Genomic DNA, 22,389 nt, shown 5'->3' with positions numbered 1-22,389 from the left:
GAATAAGGTAACTTCAGTCAGTCCCAAAGCATGAACTGTGATCTTTTACTCTGGAAACACAGAAGGAGGAGAAAACCTAGCAGATACCTGACCTCACTCACAGCAGTCCCACAAGAGAGGAAAAACCACCTGTAACAAAAAAGCCTAGGGAATAAATAGGAAATAGAAGAGGTGACACAAGCACCTAGAGCAGTAATAAACACAAGAGAACTGAGACGCGTCCGTTTGCGACCTGGCTTTTAGCAGATGGATTACAAACCACCCATACACCTACCTCCGCTGTGCCGAGACAGGTCTGGAAGGACGACGCCGAAATTATTTGTCCCTTCGTGCACAACGGGGTGTTTAGGAAGGCCCACCGGTGGAGACGGGGCCTGAGTGTTTTTCGAGGATGATGTTCTTTCTAAGAAAGATTTGATACACGGTACATCAGCTCAGAAAATGCTGTTGGCTGCCTCTCACCATGCGCTCACTGCACAGATCACTGGCTGCGGCGCAGGGAACTAAAGCCCCGGCTCTCAGTCACAAGCTCATCAGTCAGGAGAGCAATTAGGGAGCTCCTTCAGGGGAGCAAGAGAGGAGTCTCCCCCCGTCATCCCTAGGGACGAGCAACTGCCCATCTGTGGTGCCAACACCCCCAGCGCTGCACTTTGCGGTGACACCGCCAGCTCCTGCCTGGGTTTCAGAGCCCCCTCTCATCGGGAAATCACAGCAAGGGGGGAAAATTGCACCCTGAAACTCATGTCTAGAGAAAGAGGCTCAATAATGAGCCCTCTTTCCCTTACGAAGAAAGGCTGAGAGAGCTGGGGCTCTTTAGCCTGGAGAAGAGAAGGCTGAGCTTATCAATGCTTACAAGTATCTAAAGGGTGGGTTGAAGGAGGAGGGAGCCAGACTCTTTTCAGTGGTTCCCAGTGAGAGGACGAGGGGCAACAGGCACAAGCTGGAACATAGGAGGTTCCACTCAAATATGAGAAGAAACTTCTTCACGGTGAGGGTGCCAGAGCCCTGGAACAGGCTGCCCAGGGAGGGTGTGGAGTCCCCTTCTCTGGAGACTTTCAAGCCCCTCCTGGATGCAGCCCTGAGTAACATGCTCTGACATGCTCTGGGCAATCCTGCTCAGCAGGGGAGTGGGACTAGATGATCTTTATGGTCCCTTCCAACTCTAAAAATTCAGTGAAATTCAGTGAAATAAAAACACTATGGAAGCTGGGGCCAGGATACCGGGCTGAGTTCTGGCCTGTGGTGGTATGTATATATGTATCGTGAATTCACAGATTTCACAAATACATGACATTCTTAATAACATCTTAAGCTCTCTGGTTCTTGTACATCAGTACAAAAAATATCTGATTGTTTGGATGCTTTAGAGTGCAGCCACCAGCCCCCAAGCTGGGAAGAAAATACTGGCTTTGGTTAGAAATGCTCTTTTGCTTCTCGCTGTCTGCAGGCAACCACCAACACGGCTGCCTTCTGCTCAGCCCAGAGACTCGCTCCAAAGCTTCTGCAAAGCAAACCAGAAACGCTTTTGTTGATACGTGGAAATTTGATGGCGCGGAGTTTCTTTGGTGATACTCTGAAAAACCTCAACAAGGACAGGCCACTCCCTGACTGAGTGCCTTTAAGCAAGAGGAACCTTACAGTATAAATCTTAATAATCATCCCAAAAATAGTATTATCAAGCTTTTAATAGCTTTTACTTACCAAGTGCCCTGGTAATGCTCAGGAAAGTTTACCCCCCAGTATTTCAGTTTTTAGAGGCTGTTCTTTAGCAATCAAATGGCAGAGCATTACACACATGGCTTAGCAGACAACATAGAACTGACGTACTTTAAATCAACTTCCCATGGAAAGCCGGGGACACGGGGACCGTCATGCTGCCCCTACCTTTGCTGGTGCGGAAGGTGAGCATGGCAGGCTGGCCCTCGCCGGCCGCGCTCCGGGCCACCATCAGGACCTCGTAGAGGCTGGAGGGCTCCAGCTCGGCCAGGCGCAGCTGGCTCTCGCTGCCGGGGACACGCACCGTCTGCCAGCTGCCCGCTGCGCCGGACCCGTCCTCCAGCTGGGACAGGGAGAGAGTGGCATCAGCGGGGAACAGCACAGAGCCCCCCCAGCACCCAAATACCCCAGCGCTTCCCCGTCCAAGGGACCTCTGCCACTTGCCAAAACTCCTTGTGTTTTCCTGCATCTACCTATGGTTCGGCTCCAAGGGCTTCTGCCACAAATCAGCACTTTGGCAACTACTTCCGCAGCGCTCCTTTGATAAACTCCACTTATTTTCCCTCTCCGTACACAAGCACGCACTTGTCTTTGGAAAAAAAAATGCTCATTTTCACTTGTGGCTAAAACTAGCAAGAAACCAAATGATTTTAAAGACTTCACGCAGCCTTTAGCTGTGACATTAAAGGGCTGGACCCAACACCCTAATGAGAAAGATATGTTCCCTGAACTGTCCCAGCTTTTCCTGGACTTAAGCATTTTAAAATGCTGAAGTTTTACTGGCTAAAATTTATTTATTGGCTAAAATGGGCAACAAAAATTATGTCTTAGTTACTTCTCGAGGCTGGAAAAAAAAAAAAAGTCAGCAGGGAGACCAAAGATTTGGTTTTTATTAATGCATGTTTCCCTTTTTTTTAAAAAAAAAAACAAACCCAAAACACTTTTTAATTTAACAGTGAAATCACCAGCTCCATTTAAGAAAGGAGAGAGATTCAGGGTAGTCTCTTAATGCTTGACCTTTACAGGAAAACATTAACTCAAATCCCAGAGGAAAAGACAAAGATTCTACCAAAAATAAACTACTAAACAATATAAGACTTTAATAAAACATGGAAGGCAGATCTAAATGCTGTGGATTATCAAAGGTTATGGAAGAGGTCTTTCTTCTGAAGCAACCACTCTTCTAAGGGTTTTTTTCCTCTTTAAAAGAGGGAAATCAATAAAATAATTTAATGACACAAAGAGAACACCACCCTAAAAACCCACAGTAAACTCCTGCTGAGAGACACATGAGTGAGCAGATCTATCGTGGAAAGGATCGCTACCAGTGAAGGGTAAAGCATCAGAAAGGTCAAAGAAGCATCCAAAGCTTTGAGGGCTTACGGGAACCAACCACCTTCGGAGGAGAAATTGTATCAACAGGCTTTGGCACCGGGTTTTCAGGAACTAACAGGTCAAACTCTAAACGTTCCCTCCAGGCTAAGACAAGATCAGGATGCAGAGGATTAAAAAGCTTATGGAAAATAAACCAAACGGCTTTGCCATGCAGAAAACTGTTTGCTTGGAAGAACGGGCACGGGCATTGCTTGGTTCTGATTTTAATAAAAGAGCTCGCTGTTGACACACCATTTTTGGATACGTGGTAGGTATCTGCTTAGGAAATTGTGGTTCACCTTTGTATTTGATAACTTCAGTTTAACAGCGTCTCTTTGGGATGCAGAGCAGCAAACTCTCTGATGTACTAGGCCAATACTCAGCTTCCCTTCTGATCCCAGCTGTACCCACCAGGCTCACGCTTGTTCACACAACTGCATTTTTAACATCACTGAGGTTCCTCACAAACACACCCCGGAGCCCCGCTCCCCACGGACCATAACGGTCCTGTAAAGGAAATAAAAACCTGGGCTCTGCTGAATAAATCTCACTTAAAACTAGATGAAACAGCGTACTTGTGACCAGCTTCAGTCACCCCTGGCACAAGCCGCCTGTATGGTCAGGGTAACGCTGTGGTTCCACTACACCCTGGCCTGACACCCCCTTCTCGTGACCAAACAATCACCGGGGCCGGGGAGACCCAACCCAAGGAAACCCACCCGCCCCAGCGCTGGAAGAGTCCTTACCTTGCGGTACTTGACAAAATAGGCGTTGATGGGGGAGCCCCCATCCCTCCCTGCCCGCCAGACCAGGTTGTACACGTCGGGCTTCAGCGTCTGCGGGGGGCTGAGGATGATGGGGGCCTCGGGGGGGGCAGGTGCCCGCCAGGCTTCCTCCGTCCCCACCGCCTCCCAATGCGCTGTTGTTGGAGCCGGGCTTGAAAACGCCGCCTCGGCATCAAAATCGCCACCGCTTTCATGGCTCCAGGCAGTCTTCATTTCTCGGGCTTTGGGGCCAGTTTCTGGAGGAACTGTGAAGGGAGGAGTGTGGTTACGTCCCCACCACGATGCACCTTCGCCCCGGTGCAGCGGGAACAAGAAATCATTTAAAAAGCGTCATTTCCAAACAAGCCCTCCTGCAAAAAGCCAGCTCAAGGGATGCCCGCGCAGACCCGAGCCCGGTGCCAAGTTCTGCCCTTCTCTGCCGGCTTCTTTTCCCAGAGCAGAACATTTTTTGGGGCAGGCATTTTTTGGGTGGTGTTTTTGGGGTGTTCAGGGTTCTTTTAGGTTTCTGTTTTGTTTTGGTTTTGTTTTTTTTTTTTTTTCACACAGTAGGAAAGACAGAAAACCTGAGCTGACACACCTGTGGGCACCGTTTGACAAGCATCTCTGAAAAATTAAGTAGTGGCGGTGCATGTTAAAAGAAAGAAAATAAAATATATAGCTACACTTGTGACACAAACGGAGTAATTTTAAATTAGTCACAGTTGTACAAGGAACTCTTCATGGCCTGCACTGGCGTGCACACAAGAGGACATTCTCCTACCTCAGTTGCTGAGGTTTGAGCTGTAATTTCAATAACCTTTGGAAGTTGCACAACTCGACTACTTCATTTGAAAATTTATGCTGAGAATAAACTCAGTTTACAGGCAGATCTAACGTGCAATTTAATACCAATGCATTTCTAGAAATCCTGCTCCAGCCTCCATCCTATTTACTCTGCCTGGTATGAAAAAAAAATCTAAAAAAAAATAATTTATATATATATTTTATATATATATATAATATCAGTAGTTTGAAAGGGGCCGTGAGACAAAAAAAAGCCCTGCTGGGCCGCTGCAGGGCTTGCTGGCATTCCAGCATTCCGGGCAGGAACGGGGCAGCAGGTTGGACATCTGAGATTGTCCAGGACAAGAAGACATGGGTGCGTAAAGCAGGAGGGCCTGGGAAGCAGCGCGGCTCCTGGAAGCCGCCGGCACCACCAGATGTTCCGAGCCCCGTCCCTCCTTTCAGATTTGTGTAGGTTTATGCTCCGTGCCGGGGTCTGGAAGAGGGAAGGGAATGAAGGGAACTTGGTTTACAAAACAAACAAATTCCTCGGTAATGTAAAGCCCAGGCAGCGTTCGCCTGCCCGACTCAGATTCCTCCAAACCTCCATTAAAATACCAGCAGCAAGTGTGGCTGCTATTTTTGGCCACTTTTTTTACAAAAGCTGGGAAGGAAAGTTCTCTTTTCCAATTGAAGACACTCTCTCAGCAAGCATCCCTTCATTGTTTCTTCCCATTTATTTAGCGATGCCACAGAGCTGGGAGAGGGGAAGGCGGCAACAACGTGGGGGGGGGGACACGTCCCCAAAGCCAGATGGAGTTTACTCCAAACGCCCCCAGAACCGTCTCCGAGCGAAAGGGAATCTCCCGCTGCTGGGCGAAGCCATACCGGGCGTTAACACCAGATCCAAACGCGGAGAGGCTGGAGGAGGCAGGAGTCCCGCTTGCTGTGGAGGGCAGGGAGGGTTTGTGGAGGGGCACGGGGGGTCTGATGCCTGCTGGCCCGGGGGAAACAGCCTCTGCGCGTGGAGAATGAGCTGTGGTTGGGGCTGGTGACAGGGGACCCGCAGCCACTGCTGTGTTTATTGCTACGAGGGGGGAGTCGTCAACAACTGGCAAGTGGCGTGTTATTTTTTGCTTCGGAAAACAAGCCCCGGGTAACAATTTCCATTGAACAGTTTGGATCTAAGCTCTTCTCACTAAGTTTCTGGCATAATTGCTACCCATACAAACCAGCACATCAGACTTCTGTGCGCTGCTGTGTCATTAAGCAACTTTTTTTGGCTGCTGCTTTTAGTGCCATCCCTTTCTCCTTTGCCACCAAGACTTACTCCTCTTCCTCGGCCGCCCAGCCCCACTGCGAGACACGAGCAGCATCCACTTAGATCAGATCAAAGGCTGCATGTGCCTGAAATCCTGCCTCTGACAGCAACCAGAGGAAGACCAAATGATCCAAATTTGGGTGTTGAAATAATGTATTCACAGCTTTTACTCACGTTCCCCATAATAACCAGTATTTTACAGCTCGCTGTTGTGTCTCCCCTGCGGCTGCCTGATTCTGAAGGTCAAGAGCCCTCACCTTTTTGGCCTCTCCTCCCGTGGAAACTATTCCACACCCCACAAATCCACCTGCTGTGTTTCACAGCGTCTTTTCTAGTTCTTCTACACCCTTCTTGAAACAGGGGGGCGAACACAACAGCATATCCCAACCCGCTGGCACGGCCAGGGTTGGGGGCACAGCAGGGCAAACTCTGCATTCCCTCCGTGCAAACAGGTCACGTTCCCAGGCGCCGCTTCCTGGCCCCTTACACAGCCCGAGGATCCTCCCTCCTCTCCGAGCACCTTAGCACAGGCGGGGACGACACTCTGAAAACCTGAATGCAGCAGATGGGGTGATTTGAGAGATGCCCCAGGCATCCTGACTCCGCTCAAGACTTCTCAGAGGTGCCCGGCTTCTCTCCAAGACAGCTTCAGCCTGCTCCACCACCTGCAATAAATGCTCCTCTTTCTCGTGTTTTACACCGACCTGCCTACTCCTCAGGCTCCTGGGGTATATTTTTCTCCTTCATTTCCATTAGATGAAGTTATTTTGGACAATTAACCCTGTGTTTAGTAGCTCTGGGAAGCTACTGCCATGCACACAAACACCACAACTGTCTAAAAAAGACTTCAAATAAGCGCCGTGGGTAGAGGATCCTAAGGCCATCATTTCACATTCTGGTGGTTTCTCACTATGATGGTGGCTTAAGTTGCCCTGCCCGCTTTTAAGGCCATGCAATGAATCACGTTGTGGAATAGATCCAGCAGGAAAAGGAAAGAAAAAAAAAAAAAAAAGACATATTTTTCAGCCCAATAAGCTCTCTTTACTGCGTGCTCACACAGGGCAGATCATGGGAACGAGCTGCTTAAGTTGATCCTACAACCAAAGAAATGCAGGGGAGTCACAGCTTAAGCCATCCAGGTGCTTCAGAAGTGTGTGCTACCTGGCACAAATTCTTCATTAAAACATCTAAACCTTTGAGCATGTCTTCTGGCACGGCTGGGAACTGTTCTAAACCCCTAACAGCTCCCAGAAACTACTTAAGGACTTTTATATCAAAACCAAATGCCTCAACCACCCCCTGCACCATAATCAGCAGCTACTACAAAGTATTAGAAACCGATAAAAGTTAATAAACAAAACATTAAAATTGAACTTACTGCCATAAAATTCTGAGGCAAAGCAGTAGGCTTTTTCTCTTTGACAGACTGAATTCTGGGATAATATTTAGTTTTGTGTTTCCACTCAGCAAGGTCCAACAATAACTTATTTATAAAACTATACGATGGGATTGCTTTCTTGAGGTTTCTTCTTTCCTTCTTCCTCCAAGTGAACCTTTAACCATCTTTTCAAATTATTCGCATGAGTTTTGAACTCTAATCGATCGTAACAAAGAACCTTAAACATGGGGCCACGTCTTCAATTCCACTGACCTTAAATCTCACTGAAGTTCAGCTAAATTTACTAAGGCAAGACGCTGAAAGAGCTGAGAAACTCAAGTCACTTCACGTAACTGAAAATCTGCATCTTAGTTCTTGTGAAGGGAACTTGGAGGAGGAGGGGCTTAAAGCTGTTATTAACATCACATAATATTCTAATGTGACGAAAGGAAAATAGCTCTCTCCTATCTTGCTTTTAGTATAAGAACTGTCATTTCCTTGTAGAAAAATCAAGAAATAAAAAACCCCACCCTTGGATAGCTTTTATCACCTAGAAGATTGTCAAATCCCTGCAGCACACACTCACTTCTCCGTTGCCTGAGGTAGGAGGGAGGAACTGGCCCCTAAAGACAGTTGACTCCTCTGCTTCATTTACCTGGGACACCCACACCTCCCACCTGCTGTTAATTCTTATTTTGAGGCATTTCTCACCTAAACCAGGGAGCCGACTGTGTGATTTTGTGCTTCAAGCTTACCGACTGTGAGGGAGGCTTTGGCCACCACGGAGCCGTGCTCGTTGACAGCTTCACACGTGTAGTCCCCGCCACGCGCGGGAGTCACCTTCCTCACGTGCAAGGAGCTCCAGCCCGCCTGGGACACGGTGGAGGAGCTGGTGGCATCTGCCACAGCGCTGCCTGACGCTGCCCAAGGAGGCTTCTGCAGTTTGGAATGAAGCACCTGGGAAGGGCGGCTGGTGATGGGTCCTCTGCTGTCGTACCAACGGATGGCGGGGACGGGCAGGCCAGTGGCATTGCAGGACAGTGTAACGTCCCCACCATCTACCACAGTGACACTTGCTGGCGGAGAGACTATAACTGGGCTGGAGCCTTTGCCTAGGGGAGAAAAGAAAAACACCCGAAGAATGAATTTGGCTAAGAAATATGACACGCTTAATGCCACAATGAGTCAACACAATTAAAAAAGTCACTCGTTTCTTTTTAACCATTTTAACAGTTCTCTGGAAAGTTTAACCAGTTATTTCTTCTCTAGACAGCCTCTCCAGACCTTTTTCCAGACTGAAAAGATCAGCTGAGCCTTGCACTGATAGAAAACCACACTCAAACAACACGTTTTCTAAATAAGGCAGACGTGGCTTTCAACGAGGAGCGTGGCTTTGTCCACTCCCAGCACACGCAGGTCACAAACCATCTGCTCAGGCAGCTCACGTCCATCTCCACAGGTGCAGAGAAAGGCAAAAGCTTCAGCTGCACATGGCAGGAAGCACAGGAACAGCGTGGATGTCTTGCCAACATCCCTGTGGCAGAAATCAGGTTCTCTGGGTCTTAGAAAGTGTTTTAGGCTGAAAAGTGATCAAACCATTGGTACCTGCTAGTCTGGTCCAGGGGAAGCGAGCATTAACCCCAACTCTGATGACCACTTCGTAAACATGAGGATATGGAACAGGCATTAACTGCTCATCAGCCAATCCGATAAGAATACCAGTTGGTCCAGCACAACAGGAACCTGATTTATTTAAGACTAAATCGTGCCAAATTCAATCATAATCTGATCTAATTGCAGCTGGTAATCTAGGTTTTAGGTATCAAGTAACCACAGCACCCCAGAAATGCCTTACAATTCAATTGAAAGCACTTTCTCTGTAGGATTTGCTACAAACAGTGGTCAGAAACAAATCAATACATAATCTAGGGAGAAAAAAAAAAAAAGCCAGAAAAACGGAATAAAGCTTGAAGTACAAAATGCTTAATTGGAGTTCTTGAGGGCTTGAGGGCTGCAAGTGCTCCTACCTGGCTGGACGCGAAGTCTCCCCGTGGACTGCACAGATCCCAGCCCGTTGTTTGCCACGCACTGGTACAAGCCGGAGTCCTGGGGGGTGACGCCGCGGATGCGCAGGCGGTTCCCCGTGGGCAGATGCCGTGGGGAGAGCCAGAGGGGGGCTGCGTTGTGGAACCAGGAGAGGGTGGGAGCGGGGCTGCCGCGGACATCACACCAGAAATGCACAGTGGCGCCAGCGGCCACAGTTTCATCCTGCAGCCCCTTGGAGATCGAGGCAGGTTCTATAAAGGGAAATAAGTTTACATGAACCACCACATGTTGATCTTAGTCTAAGTCCTGAAAAAAAAGCTGTGAAATGTTACAGAAACTTATTGCGTACAAAGGCTAAGCAAGCACCAAATAATTCCAGTTCTAGGCAGCCTGCAGCTGGTTTTCCCCACACATTTGCTTATTTTAATGGTCTCTCCCTTCTATTCCAGTCACATGTTTGCATTAATACTGTAAATAAAACACCTGTATTCTCAAAATAATTCTTTAGTGACATCGCCAAAACAAAGGGTGTATTGTGTGTCAACAACCTGTTTTCTGAGCTACTCTAACATATACATTTCAAAACCCAAACAAAAACAGTCATGGAGGCAAAAACCTCAAACAGGAAAATCTGCTACAAAGGAAAGGGGAGATTAGGAAAGATTTGCAGCCACACAAAAGAGGCCAAATATATTTCTTTTGCTTTTGTTTTTGTCCTCATCCAAACACGCTGCCTCTCCTCGCCAGCTTTTTGCTGATATACAACCTTGAGAGAGAAACATCTGATCTCTGGCACGTTATTGATGCTGTATCCCATATACACTTGGCACTCCGCAGAAAAATAAACAGATCCGTTCTTTCCTCCCAGTTTGTTATCCTTTACTGCTTAATTATTTCAGACCACGAAGGATCTGAAGAGATAAATAGTTATGGATTTTAACTCGGGGGTGATGATGAGATATGGTCATTATGGATGCATCTTATTCTTTATTTTAATACGCTTAGGTTGAGAAGGATGTCAGGCTATTTGTAATCAGATGCCAAAACCAACAAATATACTAAGAAAACGGTCATTGCCTGGACATGAAAATGTTTTTATTTCTTACCAAGTATAGTAAGCGAATAGTTAACGTATTTCACTACTCCAGATTCGTTTTCCAGCAGGCAGGAGTAATTCCCAGAGTCCGAGGCCTCGAGCCTGTGGGTCACCAGGTGGGAGTGCAGCAGCTCCCACCCGCCTGTCTCCAGCGCGTCCCGGCCGTCCTTCACCCAGCGCAGGGCGGCGGGAGGGGACCCGCTGGCCACGCACTCCAGGGTCAGGGGGCTGTGCAGGGGCACTGCCAGGTGCTGGGGGGACGCGGGGTGCAGGATGTCGGAGCTGCCCGAGGAGGAGCCTGCGGGAAAGGAGACGAGGCTGTATCACTAACCCGTCTCCGAGACCCCACTCTCCCCTCCCGCCCCCCAGGCCCAAGGCTCGCCATGTCTTTCAAGCACAACTACTTGTACTGGTGACCAAGCATGACGCTGTAACACTCTCTTCCAGGAGCCCTGCTCCAAAATCAGTTTGGCGACTGGAGTAGTAGCAATATCCCCTTTTCAAGGGCTAAGTGCTCTGCCCTCTTGGGAAGGGGAAATAAGGGGAATATGCAAATAACACTGGATAGATTTTACATAACGTGGCATTTGAGACCAGCGGGTATTTAGGCTGAAATGCCCACACTAAAAGTCTTAGGGGTGTTATTTATTTGGTTTGAGACATATTAGTTCTGGAAAGCTGAACTGAATACTCACGTGTGACTATGAGCTTACGTCCAGTGAGCTCTGTTCGGAGATCGTGGGTAACTGGGTTGTACGCTGCACATTTATAGGACCCTCTGTCTTCTAAAGATACGTTCAAAATCTGCAGGTTTCCAGATGGAAGAATTAGGTAGTTGTCTAAACAAGTGGGGAAAGAAGAGAGATCATATTTAACTTAGTTTCAAAAAAAAAAAAAAAAAGGCTTCCTTAAAAAAAACAAACAAACAAACAAACAAACATATTTTTAAATAACTTGTCAGATATACCAATCTATTCTAAACGTAGGATCACAAACAAGTCGTGCAAAGGATATTAATTTAGAAAGGTAGGTTTAGATAGTGATTTGCACATGAAGTTCTGCAAGTATCTGGAGTCTTTCTTTCCTTCAAATTCTAAGAAAAAAAAATCCAGGCAAGCTTTTGTTGGATATTTATATCGCTGACCAGTGGCATGAACCACCTCACCTGTGGATTGTTCCAGCCATTTCCCCTGCACTTGAAAGCGAACCTGTGCTTTGGGGTTACTTTCTGGCACCTCGCACCCAATGAAAGCTGAACCTCCTTCTTCTGCTGCAACAGCAGGTTTCACCGAGGCATCGAAATCAGCCAGACCTAGGAGAGAATTGGTAAAAGGTTAAGAGGAGCTACTACAGAAAGGGGCAGCTTTTACGTGGGAATAGTCAGGACAGAAGAAGCAGTTCCTGTGTTCCCTCAGCTGCTCTACGAAAAGCCAGCAGAGAAATCTGACAGATGGCAGTGCTACTCACGGGCTCGGAAGGCACCGCAGAAGACAATTTACACAAACAGCAGGAAGCCTGTCCATAAGAAACATTAAATTGTCTTTCTGTGATTATAATTAACACAGCACTGAGTACAGCAGCGCCTCCCACAAGCTATGAGGCCAGCAGAAAGCCCCAGCAGCTAACAGCACCTTCCAATTCCCTACTAAAATCTCAAAAGGAGGAGCAAAGCGTGAAAGCTGCTCTTCTGCTCCCTTCACATTCAAAGCATCTTCCAGGTTGTGAAGTTTTTCTATGTCAGCCACCCTTACAGCTCTCTTGAGAGGGTCTGGCCATGGGTCAGTACTTTACCAAAACACTTACTTCTCTCACTTTTAAGAAATTTTCCTCCCAGGGGGATTTTGGACATGCTCCATAGATGAGGTGCCCTCACAGAGAAATCACTCAAAATCCTGCTTGACAAAGGCCCGATTCAGCCAGCACCGCGATCCCAAGCAGACAAACCATGCTCACGGAGGAATTTTATATTCCCATTCTCAGCACCACATCATCCTCTGCACATGGAAAACATCGCCCTTCCTCTTCTAAAGTCCTTTAAGAGCAAATAATTTACAGATCAAGTGCTAAGGCAGAGACTGGTTAGAAGAACCAGCGCTGAGAGAAGGGAAATTGCACCTAAAAGGAGAGAAGACAGTCCCCACCTGAAGAACATCTAGACAGTTTTAGCCAAATGAAATGAAATAAGCGAAGAGGACAATTTGCAGATCCTGCCTATTTCCCAGGCACCGATTCTCACTCATTTCTCCTCTTTGCTGATCAACTCTCAAGCACACTGCTGCAATGCACAGCAGCCCAGTTGCTGTTTCAAGATCCTTTTTGAAAAGAAGCTTTTGGGAACCTTGTACTTTCAGGTCAGTTCATTGAATTGAATGTTATTTCACTGAATAATATTTGTATTTGCTTGAAAGGACTCTTGAGGTCTCTAGCCCAGCCTTCAGCTCACAGTATGGCTATCACCAACGCCAAATCGATCAGCTGTGGCTCTGTCTACTTGAGTCTTTAAAGGCCTCCAAGGATGGAGAACCACAAGCTGTCTGGGGGATCTGTTCCAGGGCTGCATCACCCGCCAGGTGTCAGGTAACACAGTAGAAAAATAAATGGTGAAAAGTGTCTAATCGATCAGGTACCAAGTACTGGCTGAGGGGGAAAAAAAATTAAGAAAAAAAAATCCTCTCTCGAAACTAGGGTTTCTCTAAAAGTCAAAGATAAACAAACCACACAAACCAGTTGAGGTCTATATAATTTGCAAGAAGTGAGGAACATAAAGAAAAATTCACTTACTGCCCATGGATACCGTTGCGGGCCTGCTCACAATGGCGCCCACGCTGCTGTTGGCCACGCACTGGTAGTGCCCAGACGTCGACAGGCCAAGGGAGAGGATTGTCAAAGCTCCCGACTGGATTTCCACCTCTCCCACCTTGCTGTCCAGAGGCTCCCCATTGAACAGCCAGGAAAGGCGAGCCGTGGAGGGCTCAGCAGAGCAGTGGAGCTGTACGGGCCCACCAGGCTTCTGGACAGTAGATAAGGGCTCAGAAATAAAATGGGGAGTTAAATCTAAAAGGGAAAAAAAAAAAAAAATTCAGTTAGTGAAGGCATTTTGCACGAACACAAGCAATACGGTTAATGACGACTCGTGCAAAAAACTGACCATAATCTGCTTTATAGTAATGCTCTCTCCCAAGGCTCCTGCCGCTGCTCAGACCTGGCAAAATTCTTCCATCAGAAGGTTAGATATTGCTAAAAGACTATTCAGACCAAACACAGACAAAGAAAGGGTTTAAACTCCAAGTTGCGACTGTTTAGTATGAGGAAGAGGAGGCTGGGGGGAGACCTCATCACTCTCTACAACTACTCGAAAGGACACTGTAGAGAGGTTGGTGCTGGTCTCTTCTCACAGGTAATTAACGACAGAACGAGAGGGAACGGCTTCAAGCTCCAACAGGGTAGGTTTAGACTGAACATTAGGAAAGAATTTTTCACAGAACGAGTGGTCGGGCATTGGAACAGGCTGCCCAGGGAGGGGGTTGAGTCACCATCCCTGGATGTGTTTAAGAGCCGTTTAGATGCGGTGTTGGGGGATATGGTGTAGGGGAGAACTTTGTAGAGCAGGGTTGATGATTGGACTTGATGATCCCAAGGGTCTCTTCCAAACTGAATGATTCTATGATTCTATGCTCAAGCAGGTGTCACCTTGTCCTCTGTATGAGACACTGGTGACAGATTCCCACCATCTCTCTAACACCAGGGAAAACATCAAGATTCCAACTCCGTCAAGAGGGTAAGGGCGATTAACCGCGGGCAGGCTCAGCGCACAGGAGGGCACCCCCAGGGCAAAGGCATCGCGCTGGCTCTGCTGGCACAAACCGCAATCCCGCCGGATTTACGGGGGGCAGAACAGCAGCCATCACCTGCAGAGAGAGAGCTCGGGAACAGGCAGCTGCAGCTGATCTATCCCAGATGAAGAGAGCCCGGACATGACTTGTAAAATTTTAGAAATGGTAGCAGCCTGCCAGGTATTTATGCAGAACCGTCTCCGAGTCTGCAGAAATAATTAAAAATAGCAGGATAAAAAAAAAAAAAAACAACCAAAAAACCTGGATGAACAGCAAAGGCTCTTGTTATTTCCAAATACATGGACTTCATCAGGACAAGAATGATGAACTGGGCATCCATTATCTTTACTGAGTAAAGACGAACAGAAACAGGAAAAGCTGCTAATAAATAAAAGGTTCAGTTCCACACAACTTGGTTATGAGAATCCATTTATTTGCCAGAAGAAAATTCCTGCTTGTTGGAGGAAATTTTTTCCTATCCTGGCCAATGAAACACTGGGAATTATTTCAATTTGTTTTCTACGGAATTCTCTGCTAAAGATTTTGTACGAAGAGAGCAAGCAAAAGGCAATTAACACCGATAACTCCTATTTGGTTAGAAACTCGGCAGAAAAAAAACGTCTTTAAAAATAGACCCAGTGGCCGGGAAAAACAATTTCTAGTTTGTAAATAAGCTAAGGAATTCCAGATAGTACAGGTCAAGAAGATATTAAATGACATCCAAATAAGAGACAGTTTTCTTGTAGGTGGGGCCCTCAGCTCGTGCTTTTCTTCTAAAGTCAGTCCATCCAAGCTCTGTTTATGAGTTTCAGATGAGAAACTGCGCATTTTGAACAGAACCATAAACTATCTGCATAAACATAAAATAAAACTGGAAATTAAAGTGTGGCTTCACTTAACAAAAAAAGATGAAATCCATAAAAAATGGTACCCAAGCATTCCAGATGTCCATTTTTAGCTTTTAATTAGAAAACTGTTTTTCCTGTTAGTTCAGTTTGAATTTCCAGGGATAAGAGAAAAGCAATGACCTTTTCAGTTTGCGAGCCACCAAGAGCTACGAAACTGCACTGTTACTTTCATCTTCACCCCTGCCCTTGCTCATGACACCAACACTTTGTGCTCAGTGTAAAAGTCAAAATTGGTAGCAGTGACCCTGCAGCTGGAATTTATCTCCTATGACTGCTTGAAAAATAAAATTTATCCCATTTGCTTATAACAATTGGCTATGAAGTGCTAAAAGTAGTAAAAGCTTCTTTTTTGTGTGGTTACGTTAAGACAAGCTGACTACACAGAGCAGATGTGTCAATTAAAACCATCCCTCTTCTTTTTTTAACGCGAGAGCTGTTCCAACTGCAGCCACGCATCAGCGTTCGTGTTTCAAAGATCTGATTCCCCTCTCCCCCGGCAAATCTGAAACCCCTCCCAAGCCCATGGGAACACAAAATGCGCTGTATGCAGCAAAATCGGCATCCAGCTCAGTCTGTGGAGATCCCAAAGAACAAACCTATGGAACTGAGAGTCCTCCACGTTCGAGCACTTGTTTTGAGCCAAGTTTTCAAAGGCAAAGACATATATTCAGCATAAGACTGCATGCAAATACTCCGTGCGCCCTTAAAAGCGGATTATCGATAGTACAAGTTGGCCGCTCATCGTTGGCCAATGTAAGTTGGCCACTTTGAAACACACTCTAAACCCTTGCTCGTTCAAAAAGCCTGGACTCAACCTCCAAAACCTGCGCCCAAGTCACCTCGGCTCGGGCGGGAAGGCATTACCTGACGTGGTGGCAGCGGCGAGGCCGGCGGCAGCAATGCAGAGCAGTGCCTGTAAGCGTCCGGGATCCGGATGCATAGCGCCAGATTCCACGAGTTGAAAGCACCAAGCTCCAGACTAAGACGAGGCACCGAAACAGCTACAAAACAAACAAACAGATGTCTACTGTAAGCTTCAGGAGTCAGTCTTTTAACTCTCTTACAACAAAGTGTTTGGGGTTTAAGAAAAAAAAAAAAAAAGCGCAACCAGGAAACAGCCAATATTCTTTGCAATATAGAAACCATCTGTAAAAATGAGTTAGAAGTTGAACTTAACTACATTTCCAAGTACTATTCTTAATATAAGATTTTTTTTCCACAGCTGGAGTATGAGGCATCTGCACTGAACCAAACTGCCTTGATAAATTAGAGTACTTTCCAACCAGAGGAACTGAAGTCCAAAGCAAACAGCTTATCTATTGGAGATAATATTGTTTGCAAACAATAATCACTTGACCATCTATCACAAGGCTACACTTGTTTTCCAAGTTTTTATGAATCGACACGCTGCAACGCATCGGCCGCTCATCGCTGCTCTAAACCTGCTGCTGAGACACGTCACCTGCTTTGCTCCTGCTGGTGGCCTTCACCGTCCAACGGCAGCAAACCTCTACCGGAAAAAAATCATCAGTATTAAGCTCATTCTCATTTATATTCCCAAACCAATACTGCTTTCTCTATACTTCTCTAATACCGCTTTCTCCATAAAAACTCCACCACGAAACCAGCAACTGAACTTGCACCAGGCAAGTCTCAGAAACAGCGTTTCTGACATCCAGGGTCTCCATCAAATGCTCTTTTCTCCAAGAAATAAAATAATCTGCAGCTGTCATTCACTTAAATCGTCTGTTTGCATAACGTAACGATGAATAAGATCAGGGTTCATTTAGCACAGTTACTTCATTTATCAGCCCGGCCATACAATTTCACTGCTAACACTCAACATATATTTTAAACATCTCATATATCAGACGTGTATATAAACACGGATCTAACACACACACACAATAAGCAGGACTTTTACTGGCAGCACAGAAACAAGTGCAACAACACACAGGCTGGGTAGGAAGAAGTCCCCATTTATTGAGCGCTCGCGGAGCCATTTGCTTTCCAAGAAGCCACATACAGACATTAACAGCAAAATTATTCCCATGGTTTATTTAAAAATAAAAGTATTTTATCATCAGAACATCACTGTGAAATATATATGCAAAATAAGCATCGGGAAGTGACTCTAATAATAAGCAAAGGATCACTCTAGATTTTATAGAGCTCTTTGCTCGTGGCTCCTTCTCCCTGCAAACGGCACCCCAGGCTGCCAGTGACAGCTCAAGGAGCCCAGTGCTGCTCCTGCTTCTGGGCAGCTTTACCTGATCCAGCACATTTCTTCCAGCCCTTGGGAAGGGCTGGGAATGCCACGGCCCCGGCTGGTTCCCCAGGAAGCGCCGGGGCTGTTGGGGAAGCGGCCGATGGCAGAGGAGCCGGGCTGAGCAGAAGGCGCTTTGGTTTATTTGAGTTCTGGCTGGGTTCAAGGGCAGGAGAGCGGCTCCACCAGCCAGCGCTGGGGACAGAGTAAACACCCGGAGAACTTGTTAACATCAAACACTTCGCTGAAGAGGGGTGGGGGGCAATGTTGCTTTTTGCCAAATCTTCCCTCCACTATTTATTTATGAAAAGCAATGAAACGTATATTCTAGGTCAACTTTAACCCCAGCACATGGAGCTACCGGGTTATTTTGCAGCTGTCTTTTTAAACAAGGCCAGCTCATTATCTTTAACTAAACTTTATCTTTGGAGATCTACTTTATCCAGTCTCTGATTTCCCTCTGTTTATCTTTCTCTTTACATGTTCCTGGCTGCCAGTGTCAACAGCTACTCCTCTTTTGACCTACCAGTTTGGCTTTCACAGGCTTGCGGAGTGGGAAGATCAACTGTAAAGCTGCGAGTACACAAAGCAAGCCACAAATACCAGAGTTCTTTGACTGGAGGGAAGGAAAAAAAGAAAAAATTCTCACTTTAAGTGGAGTAGCATCGTTCAGCAGCAACACTCGGGCATCCCAACAAAGATTCTCTACCATCCGCTTTGGAAGGGACCGCAGAAACCTGGTATTTGCTGGAAGATACGGGAACACGGGGGGAAGAGGAGAACCAACGTGCACTACTCAACCCAAAAATATTTGCTTTTTTCTGTTTCTTCTGCAGATGGTGTCACTGCAGCAGCTCCTTGCCAGGTACAGAGAAGAGGGCAAGACCACAGCTCGTAGTTTTGGGGTCTTCGGCAACCCAACAGAGAAACCCTGCCTCTTTAACATTTTATTAATACATATCCGAGTGCTAAAGGTCCTTAGGGATGGAAAACCAAAACTCTTCCCCTCTGCCATCATTTCAATAACCCTGAACTCCCATTTCAACAGCAAGTACCAGTCACTAGGGACCTACTGGGAACAGAAAGAGGAGCACTTTGGTTAGTGTGGCTCCATTTAAATGTCTCGAACTCCAAGACGAGCTCACCCAGGAATAACTCTGTCCACTGTTCGCCATTCCTCGCTCCAGAGAATGAACCTCCATCACTGGTGCATCAAAGTTATTTTGCACTAAGAAGTGTCACTGAAGTGTTATCTTCAAGCCTTGTAAAATAAAACACTAGTAACAGCAGTTATGTATATGAATAATATTCAAGGTTGAATGGAGATGGACATGGTTTTCATGGATCAAGTCCTTTCCACTTTCATCAGCAATTTCTCCAGATCACCAGTGCCATACACCAGAAAGCCATAGCACGGCAAAGGCCCGTATTTTTCCTACTTCCACCAAGACATCTTCATCTAAAGTCATCTTCCAATTATTTTCATCCAGCACTTGACCTCCTCATCAGCTCTGAAGTAACTTGTTGCTCGTGGATCAAGAGAAACGAGGAAGACAACGGACTTGAGTCAAGAGGAGGAGTCGTCCCACACGTCCCAGTCGACTTGGAAGCACGCTGCACTGGCAGGGGCACCCAGAAACACCTTCCTCCTACTTACGGAGATAATGAGTAAGACGGAGTACTTCTGAAGACAACATAATTCTGATTGTGCGTCCCATTTGTCGCAGACTCTTTTGAAAAGGGATCTCCTGCCAAAGAGCAGGAGGCGCACGCCCACCCATCAGCTCACGCTGTCAGCCCCGCAACCTTCGGGCAAGCAAAAGAAACCACCAGAGCTGCCTCCAAAGGGAGGGAAGGCTGCATTTTGATCAGCCCCTTTAGGAGCAGCAGGGCTGTCCCACCAGCCACGGCACATGCCAGCAGGGCAGCTGGCACGCTATCTCCCAAAGACCTCACTGGGATAGACATGGGCCATCCCCAGCACACGGACATACAGAAACGTCCTACTGGCCTGAGATGGGAAGACACAGAGCACCAGACGGGCCCAGAGGGCTTCTTGCCTCTGATCCAGACAGACTCCGTGCAGCGAGACAGCACAGCAACCCTCTGCTTTCTTCCCAAAGCTTCATGCTGTTTCTCCGGACACCAGCCATCTTCAATGGAAGGCTCCATGTCTAACTTAACCTACCACCTCCAAATTAACTCACTCCTACCCATGCTTGCCCCCCAAAAGAAGGTTTTACACTCTACAAGATGACAAAACTCTGGCCTGCGGTCCTCCAAGACAGAGCTGAGAACCTGCCCTGGTTATTTACTGGAGCACGAGCTTCTCATCTCCACACCTGCAGCTGAGGGCAGAGTCACTACTAAAAAAAAGCATTATCTCATACCCCATTTTTTTTTCTTTTAACCCTTTTTTGATAGTTTTTGTTCCCTCTCGTTCAGCTCCCTGAACCATCTTCCTGCCATCTCAGACCAGCTGGCAGGGCAACGCCAGGACCTCCCTTCCACAGCCACCAGCCCACCTCAGCCTGATGCCACCACGCTCCTGCTCCATCGCTCCCCTCCAAAACTCGTCCCACCTTCACTGACCCGCTTCCGCCTCCTGAAGCTGGAGGAGGAAAGGGTTTCTTCGCTCGCCAAAGGCTCCAGGTCCCAGAAAGGCTGGAGCAAAGTGGAGGAGGAAGAGGAGGAAGGAAACGGCATGCTAGGGAACAGAGGGAGTTATTCAGGTTGCCCACTCCACCTCCAAGAGCTCAGGGCCTTCTCTGAAAAGCCCTAGGAAAAAGTGACAGAGCTGGAGCTGCAGGGCAGCGCTGCCCACCAGCTGCAGACGTGACAACAGTTTCCACTTGGACTAAAACAGCTTTGGGTACGAAAGATTTCATATTTTTGTTAAACTCTACTCAAAAATCAATTAATCCAACCCCACTTTATGATGCATATGTGATCTAACACCTAAAGCATGGCAAGCGCTGAGATTATTTTTCCCCCCTCTAAGTCATTTATTACAGAATTTCCAAGAAAAAACGCTTCATTTTAACTTGCTCACCAAGATTGTTTCCATCGGCACAACAAAAATTGCAGGTTTTTCAAAGCACCTAAATTTAAACCCCCAGAATTAGCTAAAACACTGTGCCTTTAAAGCGAGCAAGCTGAGTTAGATCATTAAATCTCACACCAAGACACCTTAAAAAAAAAAAAAAAAAGAAAAAAAAGAGGTATTGAAGCCTGTGGCATTCCAAGAGAAAGCAATCAGACATTCCTGCCGCTCGGCTCCTCAGTGATCTCCGAAGCCTTTGATCACTGACTGTCTTCATGCTGTCCTCCTGGGGTCTGGCAAAATGAGTGTAACAGCTGGCATATATACTTCATTAGCTTTTTGTGTCGGGGAGGAGCGGGTTAGCAGCCTGCCAGCTTCACAGACTAACCTCCGAGGCTTATTCCTGCCTGGAAAAGCCCTGGAACGGTCCCCAGCCACCGACACCGGTGGCTCCAGCCGCATCGCTCCGACGTTCCCGAGGCACCTCTCCCACAAACACACCCTACATTAAGGATGCTGACTTTTAACACCGACACGCGGGTCCGAGGTGGCTAAAAGGCAACCAAGCCTGGTGAAGCCCCGTTTTTATAAATGCTTAATGACCACTCAATCATTAACATCAACCTTTAAAAAGCAAATGCAGCACCTACAGTGTTCATTACCCTCCCCCTCCCCTCCTTTCAGGGTCTCAATCGAGGCAGCCGAGCGTGCAAACCGATCCTGTCGCCAGCAAAAGCATTTCCTTTCTCCGTGGTCAGCCCAATGCCGGGGAAGAAAATGGAAGTGACTTGGAGTTATGGCACCAAAAAGGCCAGACAAGCAAGGAAATAATCAACTCCACATGAGCCACTTCTAGCCCATCACAATGAAAAGGGCCCACGACTAACCCCAGGAAAGGTCAGCGGGACTATGGGGGTCAGAAGCTGAAAAAGGCAATAGCCAGCAGCTGCCAGCTGCAATCAGAATCAATGTGGTCCTAATTACGCTCCGACGAGAGGGCTCAAGCACCAAAAAAAAGTCCCCCTGTAATCACAGCTTGCCTAGGAAAAAAAAATTTCAAGAGCTCCCGTTTTACTCCTTTCACCTCCAGCACTGAAACTGCAGATTCTGTGTTACTAAATTACAGGAAGCCGAGCCGTGGAGATAAGGAGCCAGGCATTTACATAAGTGTTGCGGTGGTTGTTTTGTGCTGTTGTTTTGTGGGTTGTTGTTTTTTTTTTAAATACCATAATTCGGCATTTGTATTAGAATTATGGCATCACGAAAGACAGGATTTCTTGAGCGTCAGTAATAAAATTACGCACTTCAAAGGGATTTTGTGGGTGCTTCCAGAAGACGAAGTGAACTCTGCCTGGCAGTCCTGCAAGCCTGGAGTTTTCTCTATCCTGAAAAATCTGACAGGGAAAACCCCACAAAACCAGTTTGCTGACAGTGACCCTATAAACCAAGTGTGAAAGATATAAACAGGTCAGTGTGCAGTGAAACATACTCAAAGGCATCTACGGAAACAAACCAAATGGGAAGGCATTTAAAAATTACGAGAAAAAGCACCCTTTGATGTTATGTTCATATTTATTTATTACATTTTAAACAAATGAAAGTATTCTTTCTAGATCCTTATCGTAACAACTCAAAGGAGAGAAATTAAATTGGGCAACCTTCGCAATCCTCAGCTTGAATTTCAGTAATGCCTCCAAATTTCTGCCCAGCGTCCCAATCAATCAGTGCTGAGCCAGCACCCCGCAGCTTCCTCCACGCAGTCCCTCGTACGGATTCAGGTGGTATTTTCACTCCTTTTAGGTAATACATATTTTTCTCAGCACCCTTGCAGGAAGCTTCACGCTTGCTCATGATTTAACAC

At 46.8% G+C, this 22,389-nt stretch overlaps 1 protein-coding gene across 1 annotated transcript in view; it reads right to left on the bottom strand.

Moving 5' to 3' along the window:
* The window catches only part of CDON (cell adhesion associated, oncogene regulated), a 34,600-nt gene extending 18,441 nt beyond the window's left edge, over window positions 1-16,159 (bottom strand). Inside the window, exons 1-10 of the mRNA XM_074162347.1 lie at window positions 16,084-16,159; window positions 13,260-13,532; window positions 11,644-11,790; window positions 11,174-11,317; window positions 10,489-10,776; window positions 9,364-9,633; window positions 8,092-8,448; window positions 3,837-4,120; window positions 1,885-2,059; window positions 275-403 (exon numbers count right to left, since the gene is read on the bottom strand). Of these exons, the coding sequence (XP_074018448.1) occupies window positions 275-403; window positions 1,885-2,059; window positions 3,837-4,120; window positions 8,092-8,448; window positions 9,364-9,633; window positions 10,489-10,776; window positions 11,174-11,317; window positions 11,644-11,790; window positions 13,260-13,532; window positions 16,084-16,159 (2,143 nt within the window). The remainder of the gene's footprint in view (window positions 1-274; window positions 404-1,884; window positions 2,060-3,836; window positions 4,121-8,091; window positions 8,449-9,363; window positions 9,634-10,488; window positions 10,777-11,173; window positions 11,318-11,643; window positions 11,791-13,259; window positions 13,533-16,083) is intronic.
* Between the last annotated feature and the right edge of the window lie 6,230 nt (window positions 16,160-22,389).

Source organism: Numenius arquata, chromosome 22 (genome assembly GCF_964106895.1).
Source record: "Numenius arquata chromosome 22, bNumArq3.hap1.1, whole genome shotgun sequence".
Lineage (NCBI taxonomy): Eukaryota > Metazoa > Chordata > Aves > Charadriiformes > Scolopacidae > Numenius > Numenius arquata.
Note: the sequence above shows the minus strand (reverse complement) of the source record. Positions and strands in the feature narration are given on the sequence as shown.